This window comes from Dermacentor variabilis, chromosome 4 (assembly GCF_050947875.1).
Source record: "Dermacentor variabilis isolate Ectoservices chromosome 4, ASM5094787v1, whole genome shotgun sequence".
Lineage (NCBI taxonomy): Eukaryota > Metazoa > Arthropoda > Arachnida > Ixodida > Ixodidae > Dermacentor > Dermacentor variabilis.
Window position 1 is genome coordinate 213,783,637 of NC_134571.1, and position 25,402 is coordinate 213,809,038.

Consider the following 25,402-nt stretch of genomic DNA (forward strand, 5'->3'; position numbering starts at 1 on the left):
TGTACTATAGGAGAGTGATTTCTCTTGGATTTTGTATGTACAATAAAAGTTCGAGTGCAAGTTGTAAAATAGATTTCTTGTAAAGTTTTACCTACAGGATTGTTCTTTGTTGTTGCTGTATAAATGGCCAATTTGTAGTTATTATGGATGCTCGTAGAAGCCAAGTTTTTCATAATGGGCGTTGACCGCCGTCAAGCCTGTGAAAGGCTTTTTCTCTACGTCCCCTCATCTTCTTACTGATATAAATAAGTTCTTGTCTGCTTGTCAGATATGTAGAACATCCTTTCTGCCACAAGGTGTCATGTGATACTTGAACCTGAGACAAGGCAACTGGCAAATAACACCTCCATGCTGCCTGAAGGCTTTCAAGATGCTGGAGACCAGAACTTTGCTATGTAATGAAGCTGTCATGCTTCATTAAACTACGTGTTATTTATATCGGCGAAAACTGTTTTACTTTCATGGAACCGTGCTCTCTTGTCTCTTGTGCGCAGAAAGCCGAAATTCACTTCACTTAGACAGCGGTGTGCTGATTGCGGTGCCCATTCAGAAGGAATTCGAAGTGGATGGAAATGTTGTCGAAGAGGCGATTCAGCTAGCGCTCAGGGAAGCAGAGTGAGTAACTTTGTTTGCGTTAGCTACTAATAGCAACAAAACCGGCGTACCTTTGAGTGTTTTCAACAGCGCCAGGTAATGTGCAATGCTCTTGTCTACTGTCGGCACCAATGAAAACGTCCAAATTAGTGTCTGGGAATTCAAAGGACCACGCTGAATATTTGTTGTTTGAAAATTAGCAAGTGTCGTTCTCTTCTCTCGTTTCTTCAAGGAGTTGCCGACGATTACTTTGTTATGTCTGCAAGAGAAAAAGAGCCCAAGTTCCTGACCCCCGACTACCCGCAAGTTCATAGGCGCACTGGCCGCTTGCATGATTACCCATGTCATGTAAGCAGCTAGGTGCCGTTGATCTTCAGGGGTCTAGCCTGAATTTGGCACCAGGCAAGTGGTAGCAGGCTTAGCACGATTTTGGAGTGGTCTATGACGGCCGGTTCTGAATGTTATATAAATTTATTAGGTCTTAGGTTGCTCGCTCCGGTCTTTTATTATTGCTTGGTGGTGCGGTACGATTCTTCATATATCTGTTTCTCATTGTCGGTAACCAAGTATTTGTTAGCACTTGCTTGCAATGTGCCTTGCCGTATGATTTTACGCGTGATGACAGCTTGGAACGCTATTCATCTTGTTCTGATATTATCAGAGGATAAGCGGTTCTCAATTCAGAAATGGCCGGTGAGAGTTGCGGAAGAAAGTTGCCTGGCGTAATGCTTCTTGGGTGGGTGCGGGCAGGTTAGCCGTAGTTTCACGTTCAGGTGCTTGGCGTCCTGGTATACAGAGTATTTCGATAGCTTTCAAATGTTTCTTGTGACATTTCGTTATTCTTTTTGTACCTCACCAGTCTTAAGGTTTCTGCATGCTCGCCTACTGTTCGTAATTATGATGCATTTTCTGGTAATGTAGGTATTATTTCTTCATCTTATCGATGCCTGATAGATCTGCTCCATTGATTTGTTTTTTGGAAGGTTCGTGTGTGGTTAGTGGTCCTTTGTTTCTTGCAGCTGTGGCTATGCCTGACGCATCAAGTGCTGATTCTGTGTAGAAAAAAGGTGTAGTCTTGGTTGCGGTGGTAAACTCCTGGCAGTACATTGTGCTTCGTTGTTCGCGTGCCTTGTTTCCTAGCTTGTCCGTGCGCTAGGCGTCGGAGCTAATAACAGAATTATCTTGTGTTGTTTAACAGTCGATGAATCTCGGATGTCGGCGTGTCTGATATGGAAGTCTAATGTAACAAGAATTTGCCTACCATGCTGATTGCTTACTAGTCTGATTTCTCACCTTGCGCACGCTGATTAACTCGTCAATCTAGTTAACGCGGCAGCCTTTAGTGGCTCATTGTCAAGGTCATCTGCCGTTAGCAGAAACTGTCACGGCTAACCGGCCTTTAGCTGGCCACCTCTGTGTCGTGACGTCACTGTCGCTAGGCACAGGTGTGCGCCTCCTGATTGGCTCGCGTGCGGGACGTCACTGTCGTCAACTGCGGGTGCCGGTGTGGTTCGGTGCTGCGCGGGATGACTCATCACATCGGCACGTGTGGTGGCCGTGTGTTCGACGGTGCGCCCTGGCGTTAATGTCGTCAGGCGCTTGAGGTGGCCTCCCGATTGGGCGCTGGTCACCGTCGTGAGGCGCGCGTGCCGACCGTCTACTTGGGTGTGGTGTGGCGGCGGTGGTGGCGGCAGTTTACTTTGCAGTATTGTGTAGGAAGGATGCCTCGTCTCGCCAAACCAGTGTCTCCCACCACGCAACGTGCGGCAGCCGCTGAACGTAAGTGGCGCTCAAAAGAGGCTGAGCGTATACGTCGCATGCATCAGGGCGGCGAGGCGCGTCCGACACCACAGAGTCCAGGGACGCGACGGGCCAACGCAGCAGAGGCAATGCGGTTGAAGCGATTCGCTGCATCTCCGGGTACCAACGCAAATGAAGCTCGGAAGCGCCATGACCACCATCTTGCCGCGGCAAGCCGAGCAAGTACAAATCAATCGAGCGAAGTGGATGATGAAGATGGCCAACTACACCGCGACACCGCCGTGGAAGACGCGTCTCCTCCTGATCCACAAACGGCGCTGCAACAGTTCGGCGCTGCAAAGCAGCCATACTGGATGTGGACCCACTAAAGGACAAGGAGTTCGCCGGCGATGAGTTGCAAGCCGACACCCTCCCAGATGACAGCTTTGAAATGATGGACTCAGAAGACATTGAAGCGATAGACACAGGCGTAAACGATGTTGCAGGCATTTAATAAACAAACATTCACATAACAGTGTACGAGTTGTGTGCCTCCATGGTGTTTGCGACGCAACAAATCGCCATTGGCAATGATGTCAGGCTTCCGCTGTTTCACACTTTAGTCTCTCGACAAAGTGTCCCGTTTTTTTTCTTATCATTTCTGGAAGATCGGCACTACCGTTGATTGCTACCTTGATGTAGAATTTGGTTCTTTTCTTGATCAGTGTGTCAACCTGGGCACGTCGTCACTCGCTCATGTTATTGTTTAATACGTAGTGCCCGAGCCTGGACGTGAAAATGCTTTCCTGCTTTAACATCTCCAGTTTCCTAGTCTTCTGGTGATATTATATTCCGAGCATTGTTTATGGAGTCTCCTAGCCTTGCAGCATTGCGTGTTTTACTGTTGCTGCATTATCTCCGCCTTGTTGAAGGCGCAGCGCTAACACTTTGTCTTGCATTGAACAATGTCAAGGGGACTAATTTTTTTTCTTTTTGGTGAAATAAAGCAATAGTTGACTTTTCCAGGCAACATCCGAGGCCAGTTTTTTTTTTTTTTTTTTGAAGTATCATCCACAGCACCCGGGGCTCTCCGCAACATGTCGTACGCGTCCTTCTAAATCTTTTTTCCAATGTCAGAAACCTAAATATAGCTGGCGGGGTGAAACGCATCCCACTACCCGATATTGAACAATGCAAACACAAATGAGGTTTACAATTTAGCCAACCTCGTTCATTGCATTTTTGCGCACAATAAGGGGAATAAAGCGGTATACGCACACGTAAGTATCCGCACGCGCAAGAAAGCTGTGTTCTTTAAAACTGCTGCCTTTGCTCCACGGCACATAATAACTGGATACGCACGTTTCCGAAACACGCCAAATTTGACCTTTCATAATTGCTTTCGACAGGGCAGCCGACTTGACGGGTAACGCCGTGACGCCGTTCATCCTGCAGAAACTGACGGAGAGGACTGCGGGCGCCACTCTGCGAGCCAGTATCCTTTGGCTTGGTTCCTATGAGGAGCACGTGCGTTAAGGTTGATTATACCAAGGCTCGCTCGCGCTCAAAGTGCTGGCCATTCAATTGAGCGTTACACTCTATTCGCTTGTCTCCGGATTTTAAGTCCCTATTATCAGTCTATTCTGTTTTTATGCTGCACAAATTTTAACGCATTGCTGTGGCGGATAACACAATTGTAATCCTTGAGCTAAATTACTCGAGGAGGTGACCTATTAATTCCACGAGAAACAAGAATCCGTAATTGATTAACATGATTGCACTAACTTTTCAATTATTTACTTTATGGCGAATATTTATATTTAAGAATTGTAGCCGGTGAGTTCGCAATGCGCATCCACTTTAGATGAACCCTCACAAGTGCAGCGGATTCAAGATAATAATTTTCAAGATGTTCCATGTAAATACTTGCTTATATGCATGAAACAACGTTTTCAAAAAGAAAGTGAGAGAAAAAAACTGGCATTTTTACATCAAGATTCACGGCCCATATCTCGACACTGGTGCCATTCTCGGACTTCGTTTCAAGTGGATATGCTTTGCGAAATCACTAGCACTAACATAGCTGGATTGCGTCACCTTGAAGACAGCACACGATATGGCTTACCTCGCGCTGATTCTTGTAACTTTGCTGGAAAACGTCACTCAGAACATGTGCTTTCATACAAACCTATACAGTATATGGGAAATCGCCTGCTGCTGCAATGCTTTTGGAATCTTCATACAATCTCAATTTCTCTGCAGCCTTTTGCATTTATCTAAATTCACTCCTTAGCTCGCAACGCATCAGACGTCGCTTTGGTTAGGAACAACGCGGGCGTTGCTGCGGACATTGCCAGCGCTCTTTCCAAGATTGAACGAGAGGACAAGCAACGCAGCCTGTTTCGTCCATCGATACCGCGACAGCCATCCCCACCGGTAGCTAGAACTTGAAAATGCATGTGGTGATAAAAGTTGGTATTGCGCCCACTTTACGTGTTTTTTGTTAGTAGTTTGCCTCTCGCAAAGCCGTGGCGCCGAAAACTTGAGGCTGCTAAACACATTACCGTTCAACAAGGAAGACGGTCTTATATTGGTGTAGTGTATCAGAAGTCGTAAACGACTTTGATGGAGGACCTTTCATAGCATCTTTATCAAATTGTTAAAATGCCTGTGTAAAAAGCTTGTTTTAAAAGAAATAAGCTGTTTTCTAAAGATACACTACAAATTATTTCACACACATGTAGAGCTACGATATATGGCGCTTCTTTTGGATTCTTAGGCTAAACGACTTGCATAGTAACAGATATGATATTGCGCGTTTTAATAGCCAGGCAACATTGTGTAGGCAAACAAACATAATAAGAGCGATGTGGTATCAAGCATAAGCTTACTGCATACAAGACTGACAGACACCTATGTAGTAGCTTACCTAGCGAAAAGTACTGAATACGCTTTCTCTGGACTTGACGTTCATCTCGTATATCCTTTATGCCACCTCCTTCTTTTCCTACATTCCACCTGGCTTTTGGGCGTCATTCTTTGCCAAAAGAACTATACAGCTCCAGTCTTCCACTTGTTTGCTAGCATCTTCTCAGATATTTAAATAAAGGATCCCGGCTGAAGTGCCTTCAACCTCCCAGTCACCTTCACAAATAAACCTAACACAAGTCTTGAATATTCCTCTATGAACGGCTGTTCTTGTCACAAGTGAGGTGCCACAATTGGCGCCACAGTCCCGAACTTAAATGAGAGGCCTTTTACTTCAATATATGGCATGTCGGAGCAATGCCTCTTGCAAGGTTCTCTTCATTTGTATAGTACACATGCTCATTTCATACACCTCTTCCTCAGTACAGATAGACAACCTTGATATTTCTAGCTCTCCAATACACCACTTCTTTGGGAGAAACCATTTTTCTGCTGCCGGGCGATCTTTAGATTGAAGCCGGAGACGCTGATCCTTGATGGTCTTGATGTTTTGCAGCTGCCCCCAAACAGTATTGCTATCCAGCAGGAAAACTTTCATAAATATACAATATTGTTCACGTCTCGTATAGAACCCCGCGGCAACCCGTGTGGCACGGCTGCTTTTTTTCCTTCGTTAACGTCATACACATGTTATATATCCATAAATACTTCGTCTGTGTTATGTTCTGCACAAATCTTTAACAAATGAAGCGCTCTTGGGACTTGTGTTCGCCGTGTATATCATTCTTCAACGAACGTCGTTAGGGCTGCACCTTCCTAGCAAATAGGCATATAAATCTTTCTATTGGTCCATTAGAGCAACCTCATGAGATTCTATGGGGTTTATTATGATTCTATCGGTATTAATACGGTCCAATAGCTGACGTCTGTTGGTTGCCTATAGGAACAATATAGTTGTCATGGGTACTAATATCAGTCAGCTAATTTTCGCTTATAGGACGAACAAGCTACTATTGGCTCCAACAGGGAGGTCCAATAGTTGGCAGCTTTTTCTTACTTATAGGACCATCAGTGACAGCTATAGCTTACCTATAGGCACAAAAGGTTTGTATTGCCCCAATGGGCTCCAGTATACTTGTCGCTTTCAGGACACGACCATGTCCATATCATGTCCAGTGAGTAGGAGAAATGTGTTGCCTGTTTCTTTCCCGTTGTACCGATGGCGACTCTAAAAAATGACCGAGATGAAAATTCACCTAATAGCGCAATTTCCCCGCGCACACACAAGAAAACTTAAATGTGGAAGTTGGAAAACACACGAAATTACGGAACTCGCGCGCGCAGAATGCAGCCGTTCCATATGTACACTCTAAAAACAGAGAGAGTTCCGGGCACTCTCTTTAAGGGAGTAACTGCTTGTCCCATATTCACTCTCTTTTTGAGAGTAGATCAACCCTCTGTGAGAGAGAGTAGGGCAACTCCTCCTGACAGAGTTTTGTTACTGCACCGCAAGGGAGTGCTAGTACTCTGCCGCAGAGTGCTAATACTCTCCCCACAGGGAGTGCTTGTACTCTTCCACAGAGTGCCAATACTCATTCCCACAGGAACTCCCGCGATACTCCCGCGTATCGAGTGCTTCTACTCCTACAAATCGAGTACTTCTGCTCCTCCGAGGTGAGTGTTCCTACTCCCCCAAACAGAGTGCTTGTACTCCTTCAACACAGAGTGCTAGTACTCTTCCGAATAGTGTGAAAGCTCGATGTAGATCCATGGTCACGTTTGAAGGGATTCGCAATACTTACATGTGGGGAATATTCTATTCCTTCATAAGCAGCTTCTGCACTTATGCCTGGTGAATGGAATGTAATCTGTAGTCGCTGAGTTATTCACATGAAACATTTTCTCTTAAAAGGTCAAAATCTTTATTGATCAGTCACAAGGCAAACTGAACAATTTAAGAAACATACTCGCAAACACATAAAATCCCATTACAATGATGCCCATGAAGTTTAGAACACATCTTGTAATAAAACATAAGTATATTCTGTAGTTTCATCAGCATTACAGTGTCTAAATATCTTTTAATTTCAATTGGTTCCTTCTTTTAAAAATAAAGTATACGATTGAAAGTTAAACATAGAACAAACGTGCAAACTCACAAAGTGTTGACACTGTGATTGAAGAGAAATATACGCCACATTAATGGCCAGCAAATGCATTTCTGGCACAAAACGGGTGCACTTACATGGCCGAGGTTACCAGATGAGCTGCTATGCAAGGGGCTGGTAATGTAGATAAATTGTGCAAGAAACTTTTTAGTGTCATATTATAAGACCGCAGCTCATCTGATAAAATCCTGTACAGCATATGGATCTTCCTGACTGAGGGTACAGTGCATTTAGAAATGTGTTGTACATTTTCATGTAAGGCAGCAGGTCTAGCTCACTTCGCTTATATTTTACACAAAGTTATTCATGTATAGGCTGCACCCTATTGTTTCTAAGTGTGTCTTGTGGTTCTGCAGCAATATCCTGCCTGGTCTCAAACCAGTACAGAGGCGTATTATATGACCCATTCGGTCGGCCTCCTCTCGAAAGTAGTTTCCCGGTGCTGTTGGAATTAATCCGTGACACTTTCTCACAAATAAATAAAATTAAATTTACAATATTATCTAGTGTGTAGCAAATGAGTATAAACTGCAAGGAGCATTGGCATTAAAATCTTGTGCATCAAATTTCTTGTCATATAGGGTAGCTTTTCATTCCCATTACGGTAAGAATGCTACACTTCTGAGGAGCAGCTTGCTTAATTACATGATCAATTATTGTGAGTCGCTGAATATGCAATCTAACTGAAGTATAGCATGGCTTCAGATGTGAACCAAAACTCAGATGGGATGAATATGATGCATCAAAGGTGACATAAGTATAAGTCAGGCAGGGAAGTGCACGAAAAAGACAAAGAAGCAAAACAAACTGAGAATGGCAGCATCCTGTTTCATACCCCTTCCATGCACGTGGATTTTGCATGTGACTGTACATATGCACAATGAACCAAGCACCTGAAATCAAACCTTTTTCCTGATGAAGTGGTTAAGATGCACTAAAGTAAGAAAAATTATCACACTTACAGAATCTTCGTCTCAAAACAAGTACATACGTGTCTAGGAAGATTAATACATCACCTCACTGTGCACTCTATCTTAAGTCCAGAAGAAATATGTCTACAGAAGCCATGAAACTAAGGAGCTTTTCCTTAACACTATGTTCACATCCACCAATTGATGAAAAAGTGTTCTACTCAGATGCTCGCAGTTCTTTACATTTAACGTATCCCTACCTCTACTAGCATACTTCGTTGGCAAGTAGATTGAAGAAACCACCAATTTTACAATTTTCAAATAATTTTCAATTCCAAGTGACTCTCTGGCTTCTAAGACGTAAGGTGTGCACCAGAGTGTACACAATGAAAGGCCTTAATTGCTTCTTGCTTTCGCTTCGGGAGGCACAAGCGGTTCTAATGAACTTGTTTCGTGAGCATGCACGTAAACGATAATGACTTGTTAAACATTGGATTCTCTTTCCCCAATGCTTCCGTCTTCTGGAACCTAAAAGCCATAATTGTAAAATTAGGTGCAAAAAATAGATAAAAAGGAAGACATGAAAACCTGCCTGCTTCATGTCAGCATTTACAGTACAGAATCAGTGGTTTATATTTGCACACTTGCATTCACATGCTGTTAAATGTAAGCTATTAAATATATCTAAGCACCTAACCAAGCATGAGCTGTTGCTTTTTAGTGAACACAGGTACCGTGCTCATTGCAAGTATGTATCATCTCACTAAGCAAATATGCAATTTCATTGTACCACTATTTTTTATCACGCGGATATATCTATAGAGAGGCAAGACAAAAGGCAGTCACTTCTCACAACTAATAAGCTTTTTTAAAACACATTTCTAACCTTTCAATGGCACTTACTACTATGTGTATATCTCCAGAGACTTACTTTTACTTGACTTTGACTTTCCCATCAGAGACATTACATAAATATACCATGTTAAGATTACTGCCTAGAGCATGTGAGAATTTTCATCTTGGTGTGACATACTGTATTTTGATTTTGTTGACACTTAGTCAGATGGTACACCCAATATACCCACATTCTAGTTTTCTTGGCCAAATTGTGTGGCAATGTATTTTGATTCTCTGGCGTGCGCTCCTCTGCACTTCGTGAAGTCGCGCTGAGCTGGCGCTTTGGCATCCTTGTGTCCTTGCAGCTGCCTTCTTGCGTTACATAAAGCGGTTTCCTGAAAAATATCGTGTGAAAAAGTCAACACGGGCACATGGAGTAAACAACATCAAGACAGTCAAGGTCATGGCACTAAAAGTCTTAGCTCTTAGTCTTCCTACTGAAATGCCTGCGAAACATCTAAATGACTGCAACAGTCAACTCCTCAACCAACTTCAATTTTTAGATTTAAACAAAGAAGAAATAATGGACAGTTCATTCTCGTTCGGCACCAATGTTAAAATACTCCTGCTATTCAATAGAATATTGGTCGTTGTCAGATGTCATAGGTCTGTCATCAGTGTGTGTCGCAAACAACACTTGTGACACATCCTAAGCACGTGCCCAGTGTGCCCCCCGCACCATCTCTGCTCAAGCCATAATTTGAGGATCATATCTGCAAACATGATACGCAGTAGGGATGAAAATATGGTCCTCCAGTTCGATGGATATGACTGGACGTGCCTATAATAAAGGCCAACAAGGCTTGTTATGGCAACCTTACCCGCATTTCAATAATAATAAGAAAGTTCACTGCGGCCTGCATCTAAGCTTACTAAAAGGCATGAACTTATTTTCATTTATGAGGTGTGCAATGGAGTTCATTTTGACAGACTCGACTACTGCTGCAGTTTGAAATCTAGCATTTTACATTCTTGAAGGCATGTAAAAGTTGCTGTTGTAGACCGCACTTATTAGTTTATTAGAACAACTCTTTTTTGTGTACGACAGACGACTGGTAACACAGAATTAAAGCTACGTTTTATTTTGATACTTTATTTCTCTACTAAAAATATTAAAGCGATAAACACATTTTGATCTGCCATGCAGTATCAAGGTGCACGCATTACGCTTGTAATCCCCAGCGGAAGGGTGATTTAGCTGTTAATATGACAGAACTCTGAAACGCTAACTCATATTAGCAAATGCACAAGCATGTCCAAAACAATGAGCCTATGCAAAGCGCCCCTGTAATTGTAATTACACACAGCAGCCGTTATATTCGATGCCGATGCATAACTCGCTGCTTGAAAATCCACCGAGTTCGTAGACATTAGCACCCTTTCAGATTCGCACCGTGCTCGAAAACCGCAACAGGAGACATAAAATCAGAGATATAATCACACCATTTCAATACATGAGCAGAAACAGTTCAGTCCTAGGGCTAAACACCATGAAAGCGATGTATTATGCGACGGCGACGAGCGACGGCTTCGTGCGACAAAACGGGCCGCCGCTTGAACAGATCGCTCGGTTCTTGAAATCTAGAAACCGTGGCTCGTCTCCCGGAAGTGCTATGAGCGACTAGCCAACAGCGCGAAGCCGGAACTGGATGTACATCGCTCAAATATTAACGATTGTCGCGCGAAACGAGCAAACGATTGAATTTTTACACGCGCAAGGATAAGAACCTACTGCAAGACCTTCGGAACTATTTTATGCAACTTTTTACAGTAAAATACATAAAGTTAAATTACTAAAGCCCGCGTCACGCTAGTTTCGATGCGTGTTTGCAGCCCTCATACCGGCAACACAGGGAAGGCGTCGCTCATAATCGTCGCTCGGATGGAGTACGACTTGTAGGCGACGAGCGAACGCGACAGCCATCGCATCGCTTGTAGCTGTCGCGCGCAAGATCGCTTATATGGGGCTTATACTTTATTAAAAATAAAACATGGATTCCTCATGCGTTTTCAGTAAGTTCAAGATAACGCGCCCAACTGACCTCTTGCAGCATGCAGCTGAATGCCTGCGGCAAAGTTTCTACTTAGCACTAGTGCTGCACGTAACTTCAGTGGTCGCAGAATACCGATGGGCGAGACGCCGTGAAGCGCGCGGCTTATTTATAACGAAAGCATGCCACCAGCAAAATGACGCCTTCAGTTACGTGACTCCTTATTTCAACAGCGTTCCGTATACAGTAGACTGCCGAACTGAATAAATTAAAACACCCAAAACGCACGCTAAGCACGCTACGCATAGGTTCGGAATCATGGGCTGGTGAACAAATCATTTTAAGCGTCCTCTCGCCTCGCGTCTTATTGAACATACCATGGTTCTGGCAGAGTTTGCGATTTTCAAAGCTCTTACGGATAGCGGCAAGTGATAAAATCACATGCAGTTATCGCGACAACTGGCTTTTTCGTTTGACATCGAGAGACACAGCGCGCGATGCCTAGTCCGTTGTTAATCGCGTCGGCTAAGCGCCACGACGATTTCCTGTCGATAGCATCATATACGCAGAATGAGCACCTAAGTTAGAATTCACTTGCCATAGAGGATTTGTAGTTATATCCAACGAATGACGAACCACTGTCATAATTTCGAGGCGACGCGAGATGGCTGACAAACGATCTCCCTTGGATGGCCTTCGTTGCTGCTCACAGGACGGATCACCTTTCTCCCGTGCTGTGTTGTTCCGCGACGTTGAGCGCGCGCGTGGTGGAGCAACTCCGAGTGAAAAAGTAGAGCGCTCGCTACGCGTTCCTTTGAACTGTGGCGGCCTGTTCTCTTAGAAGCAAAACGGTGTGTTCTTTGCTCAGCGCGTGAGACTGATACATCGCTATGTTCGGGGCCAGCCTCCTACAGCTGAAGCAGAAGATTACGCTATGTTTTGTTCTCTTTTGCCGCAAGAGTAGAACGGGCATTCTACTCTCTCTCTCTGAAGGGGAGAGTTAAAAGCACATTTCACTCTCTCCTTGGTGACAGAGTGAACAATGCATTTCACTCCACTCGACATTTTGAGAGATTAAAACAACGCTTTGAAAAGTAAATCGGCCGCTTCACTCCTGCGATACCCTCTCTATTTTTTAGAGTGTAGTCGACTACATTCGAAGGTGCGCCCCGCACTTCCTCGTGCCGGTGGACGTCACGTACGTGCGAGTTTGCGTCACTGGTATTCTGGTAACACAATTCCGCTAGGCCAAATAACCACACTTGGTACGTGAGTGTGACGCCTACGAAACAGAGCCCATCAGCGCTCCGTCGCCATGACAGATAATACGCGATCAACAAGCGCTGGCAGTGATCACTTAGGCTCCTCAGCCTATCGAATTTTCCCGCCTGTGCTTTCGCTGTAATTTTTGCAGAGATTTGTGGCATCGGTTTGTCATTCTTTTCTTGAGTTGATAATGACACAGGTGCATGGTTTTGGCACCCGTATGGCGAATACAACGTGAATACAACACCACAAACTCGAAATAGAGCCTCCAAAGTCTAAACCTAACGACTGCAATGACGTTTCCCGCAAAGCACAAAATCTTTGCCGGCCGGCCAATGGTCCCGCCTTGTACTTGCTCACTGTCTCATGTATTAGTACGTAAGTTTGCCTGGAGTATCGATATATAGTAATGTTGTGATAGACGTTAAGTTGACGTGATTTAGAAAATAGATGAGGAACCCTGACAGAAAAGTGCTACTGATATTTCCTGCGGTTCAATCCAACTGTGTGCTTTTTGTTTATATCTTGCTGTCTCTGTGGCCGCATTGCAAGCTGTTTCAAGCCTGCGCAAGAAATAATAATCTAGTTGTGCTACAGCCAGGTTCAATTCTGGCTGTAGCGTCTTCTTTATTCCTGCCTGAGTGAGTATTCTGTGGCTATTTCGGGGCATATACAAGGTGAATGCTGTCCCACAGAATGCAGATGGAGTAATCTAAGCTTTATCGCGGTGTTCATGGTCCTGTCTCCTTAGCATGCATTGTGCGTGGTGGCCGGGTAACGGAAGCTGTTTGTCTAATCTGCCGATAGCATTATGCACCAATCCGCTTAAGCCTAATATACCGATCGGACCAATACGCCTACATAGGAATGCTACCAATGTATCTATAGGAGCAATGCACCAATAGAAAAATGCACATAAAGCGCCAATTTTGGCAATAATCCCATATGCAATTAGATTTGCTAGTGTACTTTCTTGCCAGGCAGATAGCCCGGTTACTCCGGACTAGTTAACTGCACAAACGAATAAAGCACTGTAAGCGTTATAGTGGTCTACATGTTCCTATTGCGTTAGCTTGCGTTGTGTGTGGTAGCTTTGCGATGCAGCCACTGGTCTAGCAAGCAGATGACTTAATAGGCCGATCTAGATAATACTACCTATGCGCTTAGAGGCTAATGTGCCTACACGACAAAATACACCTATAGCACAGATATACGAATTTTTCTAATCTACTTTCTTTGCTGGGGGCATTTAGCTATTTAGCTATGCATTTAGCAGCTTTGTGTACTTCGTTACAAAAAGCTGTTTGCAACGCTGGGGAACGTAGGCGCCTCTTAGCCAATCAGGGGTGCAGGAGCACAGCAAATAGTCCGTCAAATAGTTGAGAAGTTTAGGACTAGATTTAAAACATTGAACAAAAATATTTAACACAGTTCGCAGTAACAATTTTGAAGTACGGAGAGCGTTTTCAATCAGTCGAGAAATTGATAGTAATGACTCGCACGAACACAGCTCCTTGGAAGCCTGTTACAAGGTGGTGATTCACCGTCTTTCGGCAACATGGCGTCACCCGATTCGGCTGCGTCCCGTGCTTGCGGTCCGTCGAATGTGCGCTGTTTCATGCTGAGGAAACAGATAGCTTTAAACGTTCTTAAAGGGCTTCGCGTCGAGTGCGGAGGCCGTTTAAGCTTGAATTCGCTTATTCAAAGGACTGCAAAACTCACCCAGCTGAGCGAGCGAACACTCTATCAGTGGACAACGGAGAAGGAGAAGGCGGGCAGAGCGTTGTCACCGAAGAAGCGTTGTGGTGGGAAAGGCGGTGCGCGGACAAGGAAGCTGGCCGATTTTGACTTGAGCGTGTTGCCAAGGGTGGTGCACAGCTGCTTCCAGAGAGGGGAGATTGCAACTCTCGCCAAAGTGGTGCAGCGTATCAAAGGGGTCACGCTACCGACTGTGTCCACAGCAACGATGCAAAGGTTGCTGAAGGAGCTCGGCTTCCGATACAAGAAACGGTCTTTCAATGCGCTGCTGATCGAAGCGATGCACATCGTGCAATGTCGCCACCGGTCACATAATCAACGCTGCTGTTGACCAAGGTCCTGCTGTCGTGATCAACCACGAAAACGAGACAACCAGCGTGCTGATCTCTAGTGGGACGAGGACGACGAATTGTTAACTCCTCTAACGGGATAATTTCATTAATTTCTTGTGTGCACAAGAGTCGAGATCATTCAGTACTGTCGCAGTCAGAGCAGCGAAAATGAGGACAACGTCTCCAATGAGCTATGTGAGATGCCGCAATGGAGGGCTCCGGGTTAATTTTGGCTGCTTGTGGGCAGAAAAATAAAATGGGGACAGTCCCTTTAGAGGGGGTGTCGCCCATCTCAGAAGAAGCAAAAGATCAAGAAGACACCAGTGCCACCTACTAAAAAAATAGGCTTAATATTAGTACATTTGTTTTAACACACATGGAGCCGCCTGTCATTATCACAGAGTAACAGGCGCGTAGCAACAGATTTTCGGATACGCTCCATCCCGATTAAGTAAGTGGCTCCTACCTTCCACAGCGCTGCGAACAACTGTCGAAACCGCCCTGTTCAGGAATGAGACGTCGTTAAGGTCATAATTTTCTTACATGCACAATGTCAGTTCCCATGCTATCATCATCATCATCATCATCATCATCATCATCATCATCATCAGCCTGGTTACGCCCACTGCAGGGAAGAGGACTCTCCCATACCTCTCTAACTACCCCGGTCATGTAATAATTGTGGCCATGTTATCCCTGCACACTTCTTAATCTCATCCACCCACCTAACTTTCTGCTGCCCCCAACTACGCTTCCCATCCCTTGGAATCCAGTCCGCAACCCTTAATGACCATCTGTTATTTTCCCTCCTCATTACATGCCCTGCCCATGCACATTTCTTTTTCTTGATTTCAACTAAGATGTCATTACTTCGCGTTTGTTCTCACCCATTCTGCTCTTTTCTTATCCCTTAACGTTACATCCATCATTCTTTCTATAGCTCGTTGTGTCGTCCTCAATTTAGGAACCCTTTTCGTAAGCCACTAGGTTTCTGCCCCGTGCGTCAGTACTGCTAAGACAAGCTGTTACACACTTTTCTCTTGAGCGATAAAGGGAACCTGTTCATTATCTGAGAATGCCTGCCAAACGCACCCCAACCCATTCTTATTCTTCTTGTGACGAAGAAGATCGGCAGGCTGAAAAGCCCCGTTGCCATCGCGTGGCATGTAGCCAGTTCGTTCGCTGGCTGCGCCCTACCAGCTGGTGCTGAGTTTGTCGCTGCTGCTCTACGAGCCGAATAAACCCCCTTTACAATTGGTGGAGGTGCGGGGTACAACCAGAATTCTGGAACTTCGTAATCGCACACTGCCGCCCGTCTTCATAATGCCGGAAGAAGGACCACCACAACCACAACCCGCTGCCCCGGCGACTAACATGGTCTGCCCCGGCCCGTTGCGGCAACGCGACCCACCCATCTTCAGTGGTACAGAAGACCATTGGACGTCGAAGACTGGCTCGCTGACTACGACCGGGAGAGCATCCACAACCACTGGGACGACACCAAAAAACTTAATTACGTGTCGTTTTATTTGAGCGGTGTCGCTAGCGTGTGGCACCGCAACCACGAACGTGATCTGACGACGTCGACGGCCTTCCAGACTAACGTAACAGATGTATTCGGGCGCCCCGTGGTTCGCAAGATTCGCGCCGAGCAACGTTTGTGGCCGTGCGCAACAGTGCGGGGAGACATTTACGAGCTATATAGAAGATGTTGTCGACCTCTGCAATCGCGTCGACGTCGCAATGCCTGATGCCGATAAGATCCGCCATATCTTAAAAGGCATTGAAGACGACGCCTTCCAGATGCTGTTGGCGAAAAATCCCTGGACAGTCTCTGAACTCGTCAGTCTGTGTCCAAGCTTTGACGAACTGCGCAAACAACGCGTAGCCACCCGCCAATCTACACCACAGGCCACTTCAAAGTCGAGCTTGGCTGCTGCCCCGGATAACACTTCGCTGCTGCTACAGATCAAGGAGTTCGTCCGTGAAGAGGTGGCTCGTCAGCTTTCCTTGATTCCACTTGCACACGGCCAGCCGAGTACTCCGTTGGCGCCTGCTCTCCAATCTATCATCAAGGAGCAGGTAGCCGACCACATTTCGCCTACTCTTCAACAGGCTCCGACGGCCGCTCCCCTGACGTACGCCGAAGTCGCGATGAGGCCTGCGCCACAGACCTACGGCCCCCTTCGCCCACCTTTGCGCCCACCCGTACCCCCTCCAGTCCGTCCACTGGTAAACTATGCACGACCGCGAGACCATTGGCGCACGGAAGACAACCGTCCGATTTGTTTTTATTGGGGCCGTGCTGGACACGTGGCACGTCACTGTCGCCTGCTTACACCGAATTTCCCGAACAATGTGCGTCCGTATGCGCCACGTTTTCAACAACGCCGCAACTATTCGGACGCCTTTGAATCTCCTTCTGCCGTCAACACCGCATTCACCGCCGCTCGCCGTTCACCTTCTCCTCGCTGCCGCTCGCTTTCCGCCATGCACCGGCGGCGGAGCCCTTTGCGCCAGGAAAACTAAATATCGCAGTTCAGGAGGCGAGAGCTGCGGTGCCAGCTAAATGTATAAGGCCTCACACTTCTCCGAAGAATGTTATTTAATTCGCAATCGAAGGAACATTGACGCTAGCACTTGTCGACACCGGCGCTTCACTTTCAGCGATAGACGCCCGTATTTGCCGCAAGATCGGAAAAGTGACGACGCCGCTTTCTGGACTGTCTCTTCGAACTGCCAACGCGCAGCAAGTCGAGCCATCCGGCGCCTGCACTGCTCGCGTCGTAATTCAGGAGGTCCTCTATATCATAGAATTCATCGTGTTGCCATCATGTTCACACGACGTCATATTAGGTTGGGACTTTCTCTCCACACATAATGTGATCATTGACTGCGCCCGCGCCAAAATCGAGCTGTTTCAGTTTTCGACCGATATTATCACTGACCATAAGGACCATTGTCGCAAAATCGCTGTTGCAGACGACACCGTTATACCTGCCTGGTCTCCCACTAGTGTCAGTATCTCTTGCGAATCTGTAGACGACGGCACAGTACTCTTCGCTCCGTCTGAACTCTTAGTTCGCCGCCGTTCACTACCACTGCCGTTCGCCGTCCTGGAGTTCAAAGCTGGCGCCTCTCTCATGTGCGTCTCCACCCCATCGACTGAACCAATTACTTTACGTCGCCGTGAAAGCTTTGGCAGAGCAGAGCCACTGACCTCATCTTCAATATTTGACACGATGGACGACTCCACTTATCTTGCTGCTCTCGAGGCATCGCCTCCTCAGTCACTGCCGCGTTCTTTTACGCTAGCTATTGCCAGTGACCTTACGACGACGCCGCGCGACGAACTTCTTCGCTTGCTCCAAGGCTTCTCTTCGTCTTTTGACTGCCAAGCAACATCACTCGGCCGCACAACGACTGTTTCGCACACTATCGACACTGGGAGCCATGCACCAATTCGACAGCGTCCCTACCGAGTATCGGCGACTGAAAGACGCGTTATCAATGACCAGGTGAACGATATGCTCAATCGCGCTGTCATCCAGCCTTCTAGTAGTCCTTGGGCATCACCAGTCGTCCTAGTTAAAAATAAAGACGGCACCATACGATTTTGCGTCGATTATCGAAGGCTTAACAAGATTACCCGAAAGGATGTATACCCGTTGCCACGTATTGACGACGCACTTGACTGTTTGCAAGGAGCGGAGTTTTTTTCCTCCTTAGATCTCCTCTCTGGCTACTGGCAGGTGCCCATGGCTGACGCTGACTGTTCGAAAACCGCGTTTGTAACACAAGACGGTTTGTATGAATTCACTGTAATGCCATTCGGTCTGTGCAATGCGCCCGCCACCTTCGAACGCATGATGGACGGCATCCTACGCGGCCTGAAGTGGCACACTTGTCTCTGCTACCTCGACGACGTTGTCGTCTTTTCTCCTGATTTTCCGACCCATCTTCGGCGTTTACATCAAGTTTTGACCTGTCTCCGGAATGCTGGTCTCCAACTTAACTTCAAAAAAGTGCCGATTTGCAGCTCGAAAACTGACTATATTAGGCCACGTTGTCTCCAAAGAAGGCATTCTTCCTGATCCTGCTAAACTTCGCGCCGTATCCGAATTTCGAAAGCCCACTAACTTGAAAGCACTACGCAGCTTCATTGGCCTATGCTCTTATTTTCGAAGCTTCGTTCGCAATTTCGCTACTGTGATCGCACCACTAAACCAACTTCTCAAAGGCGACAATGAACTTTCTGCTTGGTCGGAAGCCTCTGATGATGCCTTTACGATTCTTCGTCACCTACTCAGGTCTCCGCCAATTTTGCGCCAGTTTGATCCCAGCGCACCTACAGAACTTCACAATGACGCCAGTGGTGTCGGCCTTGGTGCCGTGCTCGCACAACGCAAGAACACCAATGCCGAATACGCAGTCGCCTATGCCAGACGTGCCCTCACGAAACTTGAGGCGAATTACTCAGTAACAGAAAAAGAGTGCCTGGCTATCGTATGGGCTCTTCAGAAATTTCGTCCATATCTCTACGGTCGACGCTTTGGAGTGGTGACGGATCATCACGCTTTTTGCTGGCTGTCCAACCTAAAAGATCCGTCGGGCCGCCTCGCTCGGTGGGCCCTCCCAATCCAGGAATATGATATCCGTGTCGTCTATCGCTCTGGACGCAAACATGCCGACGCCGATGCCCTCTCGCGCTCCCCAGTTACTTCGGACAGCAGCACTTCTACCGACAGACATGACATCTCACCACTTGACATCCTGGACATGGCGTCGGAGCAACGAAAAGACCCATGGATCGTCATGATGTTAGACTTTGTCAAATCCTCCGGCAACTTCGGCACCTCGAGCGCTACATCGACAGGCGCAGCATTTCACAACCCGGGACGGACTTTTATACCACCGCAACTACCACAATGACGGCCGCAAATAGCTCTTAGTAGTGCCTCGCCACCTACGACAAGAGGTCTGCTCCGCTTTTCTTTCTGACCGGCAGTGTGGTCACGGCAGAGTGTCAAAAACTTACACCCGGCTTCGCCTACAATATTATTGGCGAGGGATGTACACCTTCGGCCACAAATACGTACGCTCCTGCATTGACTGCCACCGATGCAAATGGGTCCCGCAGCTCTCCACCGCACCTCTCCAACCACTTCCCTGCCCAGCTCAGCCATTTGACCGTGTCGGCATTGATATATATGGGTCTCTTCCATCTACTGGCGCTGGCAACCGATGGATTCTTGTCGCCGTAGATCATTTGACACGGTATGCTGAAACCACCGCTTTGCCTGCCGCATCAGCAAAAGACATCGCGTCGTTCATTCTAAACAACTTCGTTCTCCGCCATGGCGCACCTCGTGAACTGTCGAGCGATCGGGGCCGCGTATTCCTCTCAGATGTCCTGCAGTCACTCCTATCTGAATGCCAAATTATTCACCGCACTACTACTGCTTATCATCCACAGACCAATGACTTAACAGAACGATTCAACACAACTCTTGGTGACATGCTATAAATGTATGTTGCATCTGACCACTCCAACTGGCACCTTGTCCTTCCGTTTGTCATTTACGCATATAATACTGCCTCTCACGCCACTACCGGATTCTCACCATTTTTTCTGCTGTACGGCCGCCATCCCTCCAGCACCATTGATACGGTTCTCCCGTACCGGCCGGACCCTGCTGAATGCTCACCTGTTTCTACGGTTGCTCAGCACGCCGAGAAATGCCGCCAACTGGCCCGTTCGTTGACGTCTGCTCAACAGTGCCGCCAAAAAGAACGCCATGACCTCAATCCTCCCCCTCACCCCTTCCCCGTCGACTCACTCGTGTGGCTTTGGTGTGGCCTGTTGCTGCTCCTGGCCTTTCGTCTAAGCTCCTCCCGAAGTACCACGGGCCCTACCGCGTGGTTGCACAAACATCACCTGTGGACTATGTGGTCGAACCTGTATCGCCATCTCTCGATCTGCGTCGTCGGGGGCGAGAGACTGTGCAAATTGACCGGCTGAAGCAGTATTACGATCCACCCACCTCTTCCTAGGTCGCCAGGATGGCTGCTCTTCAATTCCGGTGGTGATTGTGACGAAGAAGATCGGCAGGCTGAAAAGCACCGTTGCCATCGGGTGGCACGTACCCAGTTCGTTCGCTGGCTGCGCCCTGCCTGCTGGTGCTGAGTTTGTCGCTGCTGCTCTACTGCTCTACGAGCCGAATAAACCCCCTTTACATTCTGATTAATGACTCATAATCCGGATCCGCGGTCACTACCTGCCATAAGTAGATGTATTCCCTTACCACATCCAGTGTCTCGCTACCTATCGTTAAACTGCTATACTCTTCCGAGACTGTTAAACATTGCTTTAGTTCCCTGCAGATTAATTTTTAGACCCACCCGTCTTGTTTGCCTCTCCAGGTCAGTCAGCATGCATTGGAATTGGTCCCCTGAGTTACTAAGCAAGGCAATATGATGAGTGAATCGCAAGTTACTACGGTATTCTCCATTAACTCTGATCCCCAATTCTCAATCCAGGTCTCTGAATACCTCCAGTAAACATGCTGAGAATAGCATTGGAGGGATCGTATCTCCCGGCATAACGCCTTTCATTATTGGGATTTTGTTGCTTTCTTTATGGAGGACTACGGTGGTTGTGGAGCGGCTGTAGATATCTTTCAGTATTTTTACACACGGCTCGTCTACACCCTGACTCCGTAATGCCTCCATAACTGCTGCGGTTTCGACTGAATCAAACGCTTTCTCGTAATCAATGAAATCTATATGTAAGGGTTGGTTATATTCCACACATTTCTCTATCGCCTGATTGATGGTGTAAATGTGGTCTAATTTTGAACATAGCCTGTACTGAATCCTGCCTGGTCCTTTGGTTGACAGAAGTCTAAGGTTTTCCTGATTCTTTTTGCGGTTACCTTAGAAAATACTTTGTAGGCGACGGGATGTAAGCTAACCGGTCTATATCTTTTGAGGTCTCTGACGTCCCCTTTTTTATGGATTAGGATTATGTTAGCGTTCTTCAAACATTCCGGCACGCTCGAAGTCATGAGGCATGGCGTATACAAGGTGGCCAGTTTTTCTTGAACAATCTGCCCACCATCCTTCAACAAATCTGCTGTTATATGATCTTCCCCAGCAGCCTTCCCCCTTTGCATAGCTCCCAAGGCTTTCTTTGCTTCTTACAGTGTTACGTGTGGGATTTCAAATTCCTCGAGACTATTCTCTCTTGCATTATCCTCGTGGGTGTCACTGGTATTGTATAAATCTCTATAGAACACCTCAGCCACTCGAACTATCTCATCCATATTGGTAATGATATTGCTGGCTTTGGTCTCTTAACGCATACATTTGATTCTTGCCTATTCCTTGTTTTTTCTTCACTGCTTTTTGGCTTCCTCCGTTCTTGAGAACATGTTGAATTCTATCCATATTATACTTGCTTATGTGAACTGTCCTACGCTTGTTAATTAACTTGGAAAGTTCTTCCAGTTTTATTCTAGCTGTAGGATTTAAGGCTTTCATACACTGGCGTTTCTTGATCACATCTTTCGTCTCCTACGATGGCTTACTGGTATCCAGTCATATGTCACCCTATGCCATATGCGAACTCAATCTTGCATTTGCCGAGAGTCAGTCTGTTCGATCACTATCAAGTGAGGTCCAGTGCAATGCGTAGTCGGTTTCATGCCGGATGATGAATTCTTCAGGAGCCCCATTTGCGCTGTTTCAAAAAACATGTATGCGGTGCTTTTCGCAGTCCAACGTGTTTTATTTTTTTTTTTATTTATTTGATACCTGCTTCGCCTTTGGAGGCATTACAGCAGGGGAATACATAAAAATAAGCATCATATTTGACACCAATAAAGAAACTATTTACACAAAGCGCGGTAAAAAGCATCATTTGACACATTGGATACAATCATAGGCGGTAGATTATTCCACTCTCTTATACATCTAACAAAAAATGAATAGCGGAAGACGTCACCTTTAAAGGAAAATTCGTTTATTTTGAGACTGTGGTCCCTTCTTTGGGATATATAGGACGGCTCTTGAATGTACTTCTCCTTATTGATTCCAGTTTTAGAATGGTAGATATTATGGAAAAATTTCAACCTGAGGTTTCGTCTACGATCTTTCAATTCTTCCCATTTAAGTTTACGTTTGCTTTCTCTCATGCTAAGTTCACGATCCCAATTACCTAGAACGAATCGCACTGCCCTGTTCTGTATTTTTTCGAGCGTATCGGCCAGCTCTTTGGTATACGGATCCCAGCAAACGCATGCGTACTCCAGCAATGAGCGCACATGAGTGAAATACAGTTGCTCTTTTAAATTAAATGGAAGTTCGCTGAAATTTCGCCTTAAGAAACCCAAAACACGTGCAGCCTTTACTTTGATGTGGTGAACGTGCTTAGTCCACCTCAAATCACTCGTTAAATAAACTCCTAGATATTTATATTCCCTGGCCGTGCTTAAAGTAGCGCTATTTATGGTATACGTATTCAACTGGTATGAACGTTTCCTCGTAAAAGTGACGTGAACACACTTTTTAACATTCAACGACATTTCTGAATGGGCACACCAGGATGATATTGCATTCAAATCATGCTGCAGGTATTCTGAATCACGTTCATTCTCTATAATCCTGTAAACTACACAGTCATCCGCGAACATTCTGAACGAAGATTTGAGGCCAATAGTAATATCATTTATATACATCAGAAACAAAAGAGGGCCCAGAACTGAGCCCTGAGGAACTCCTGAGGTCACGGGAGCATATCCGGAGGAACAACCGTTGAGAACTACCGACTGCTGTCTTAGAGAGAGATACTCGGCTATCCATGCAATAACTGATTCATTCAGTTTATAGCCCCGTAATTTACTAATAAGAAGGTCATGGGGAACAACATCGAGCGCTTTTTTGAAGTCCAAGAAAATACAGTCAACTACTTTACGCTTATCTATTGCTAGAGCCAATTCATGCGTGAACTCAACAAGCTGTGTTGAGCAAGAAAAACCTTGCCGAAAACCGTGTTGACTAGAATGCAGAAGATTATGTTTAACCAAATGTGTCATTATACAACTATAAAGGACATGTTCAAATATTTTACATGGTATACTAGTTAACGACACCGGCCTGTAGTTCTCAACGTCATTTCTTGGCCCATTCTTATGAATAGGTGTAACACGTGCTAACTTCCAATCACAAGGTAGTGCCTTCTCAACTAAGCACTTCTTAAATAGACGGTGAAAGTACAACGATAACGTTGCCGAACAGTTCTTTATTATCGCTGCTGGTATATCATCTGGGCCGCAAGCTTTAGCTGGTTTGAGATTTTCTAACAATTTACGAATACCAGGCACACTAAAAGTGACCTCGGGCATCACTTCTGCCTCAGTTGGAGAAACCATGTTAACAACGCGTGAAAAACTTGGACTAAACACGGACGAAAAATAATTGCTAAAGATGGCTGCCTTAGACGCATCATCGTCAACGATTGTGTGAGAATATTTAGTTTTTTTATCAGCCGTGGTAGCCCACTGGCTCTGGCTCTGACGCTGCTTAGCTTATGTTAACGGGTTCTATCCAGGCCCTGGCGGCAGTATTCTGATGTGGGTGGAACAAAAGAAAGCTCGCGTACCGCGTGGTCGGTGCACGTTAACGCACCCCTTCTGGTCAAAATTATTGGGGAGCCCCCACTGTGGCGTGTGAGGTCTGAACCGAGACTAGTTGCGTCTGTGAGTACCTGTGTAACAATATTTGGCTTCTCTTAGATCAGATTGGGCAGGTGGCCAACACAAAGTACCCCTCAGGGCTTGAAAGGCTCATTCCAGATCAGTTCCCCATGAGAAAGCGAAATTCTTCTTTAGGAGACATCGAATAGATGCAGCGATAACGCTGTGTTAAGAACTTCGTGAGATACAAGGTAAGCACCATAAATTGTTAGAGTTCGTACGCGTTGCGACACCGCGTGATGTTCTGAACAGCTGTCAGTTTCGATTGGTCAGGGCAAACACCAGCTCTTGTAACAACGTGTACAAGATAGTTACTTTCTGTGCAGAACAAGCACTTCTGTGGCTGAAACTTGAGATCTGCTGTCTGAAGCCTTCAAAAGATGTCTCTAAGGTGCGAACATGATTCTCGAATTTTTGAGTGCAAACTACGCAATAATTTATGTAGACAAGGACATTGGTGCACCCGATACGATCGATAGTTGTATCAACCGCTCGCGGATTGGTAAACTCGGCACCTTCGAGGCCAAATGGCATCCTGAGAAATTCGTAAAAGCCGAAGACGTGACGAAAGCGCATGGCTATGTAATAAATACCATACACTAAGTGCGTGATAGAGAATAATCTTCTTCCTGTAAGGATCTGTAGTCCATGCTCTATTCTTGGAAAGGTATCACGTCTTCAGTTACGGCATTGACCTGTCCATAATCAACGTACGAACGTGTCAACCAATCACTCTTCGCTACTAGGACTATGGCGAGGCCCATGAGATGGTGGCACTGTATTGTCGTGAAATAGATCCTTGATCGTGCTTTTGACGATGTCACACTGCTTGTGAGACAGTCTGCGAGGTTGTTAAGAGATCGGCTTCGCAACCCCACTTAGAATGGAATGTTGTGCAACCTTGTAGAAAACTACGCCAGTACTCGGCTTACAAAGCGAGTAGTACGTTGCACCAGAGCTTTCACTACTTGCAGCTCACTCAAGGATAGCCCTATACCGATGGTAAAGTTAACATCCCCAACTTGAATGGTACAATGCTGTGGGCTGTTGGGTGTGCGGTTG

General features: G+C 46.1%; 1 protein-coding gene across 1 annotated transcript in view; it reads left to right on the forward strand.

Moving 5' to 3' along the window:
- The window catches only part of LOC142580104 (pseudouridine-5'-phosphate glycosidase-like), a 345,078-nt gene that overhangs the window by 228,088 nt on the left and 91,588 nt on the right, over nt 1–25,402 (forward strand). The window contains exons 9-11 of the mRNA XM_075690900.1: nt 495–615; nt 3,744–3,829; nt 4,643–4,770. Of these exons, the coding sequence (XP_075547015.1) occupies nt 495–615; nt 3,744–3,829; nt 4,643–4,770 (335 nt within the window). The remainder of the gene's footprint in view (nt 1–494; nt 616–3,743; nt 3,830–4,642; nt 4,771–25,402) is intronic.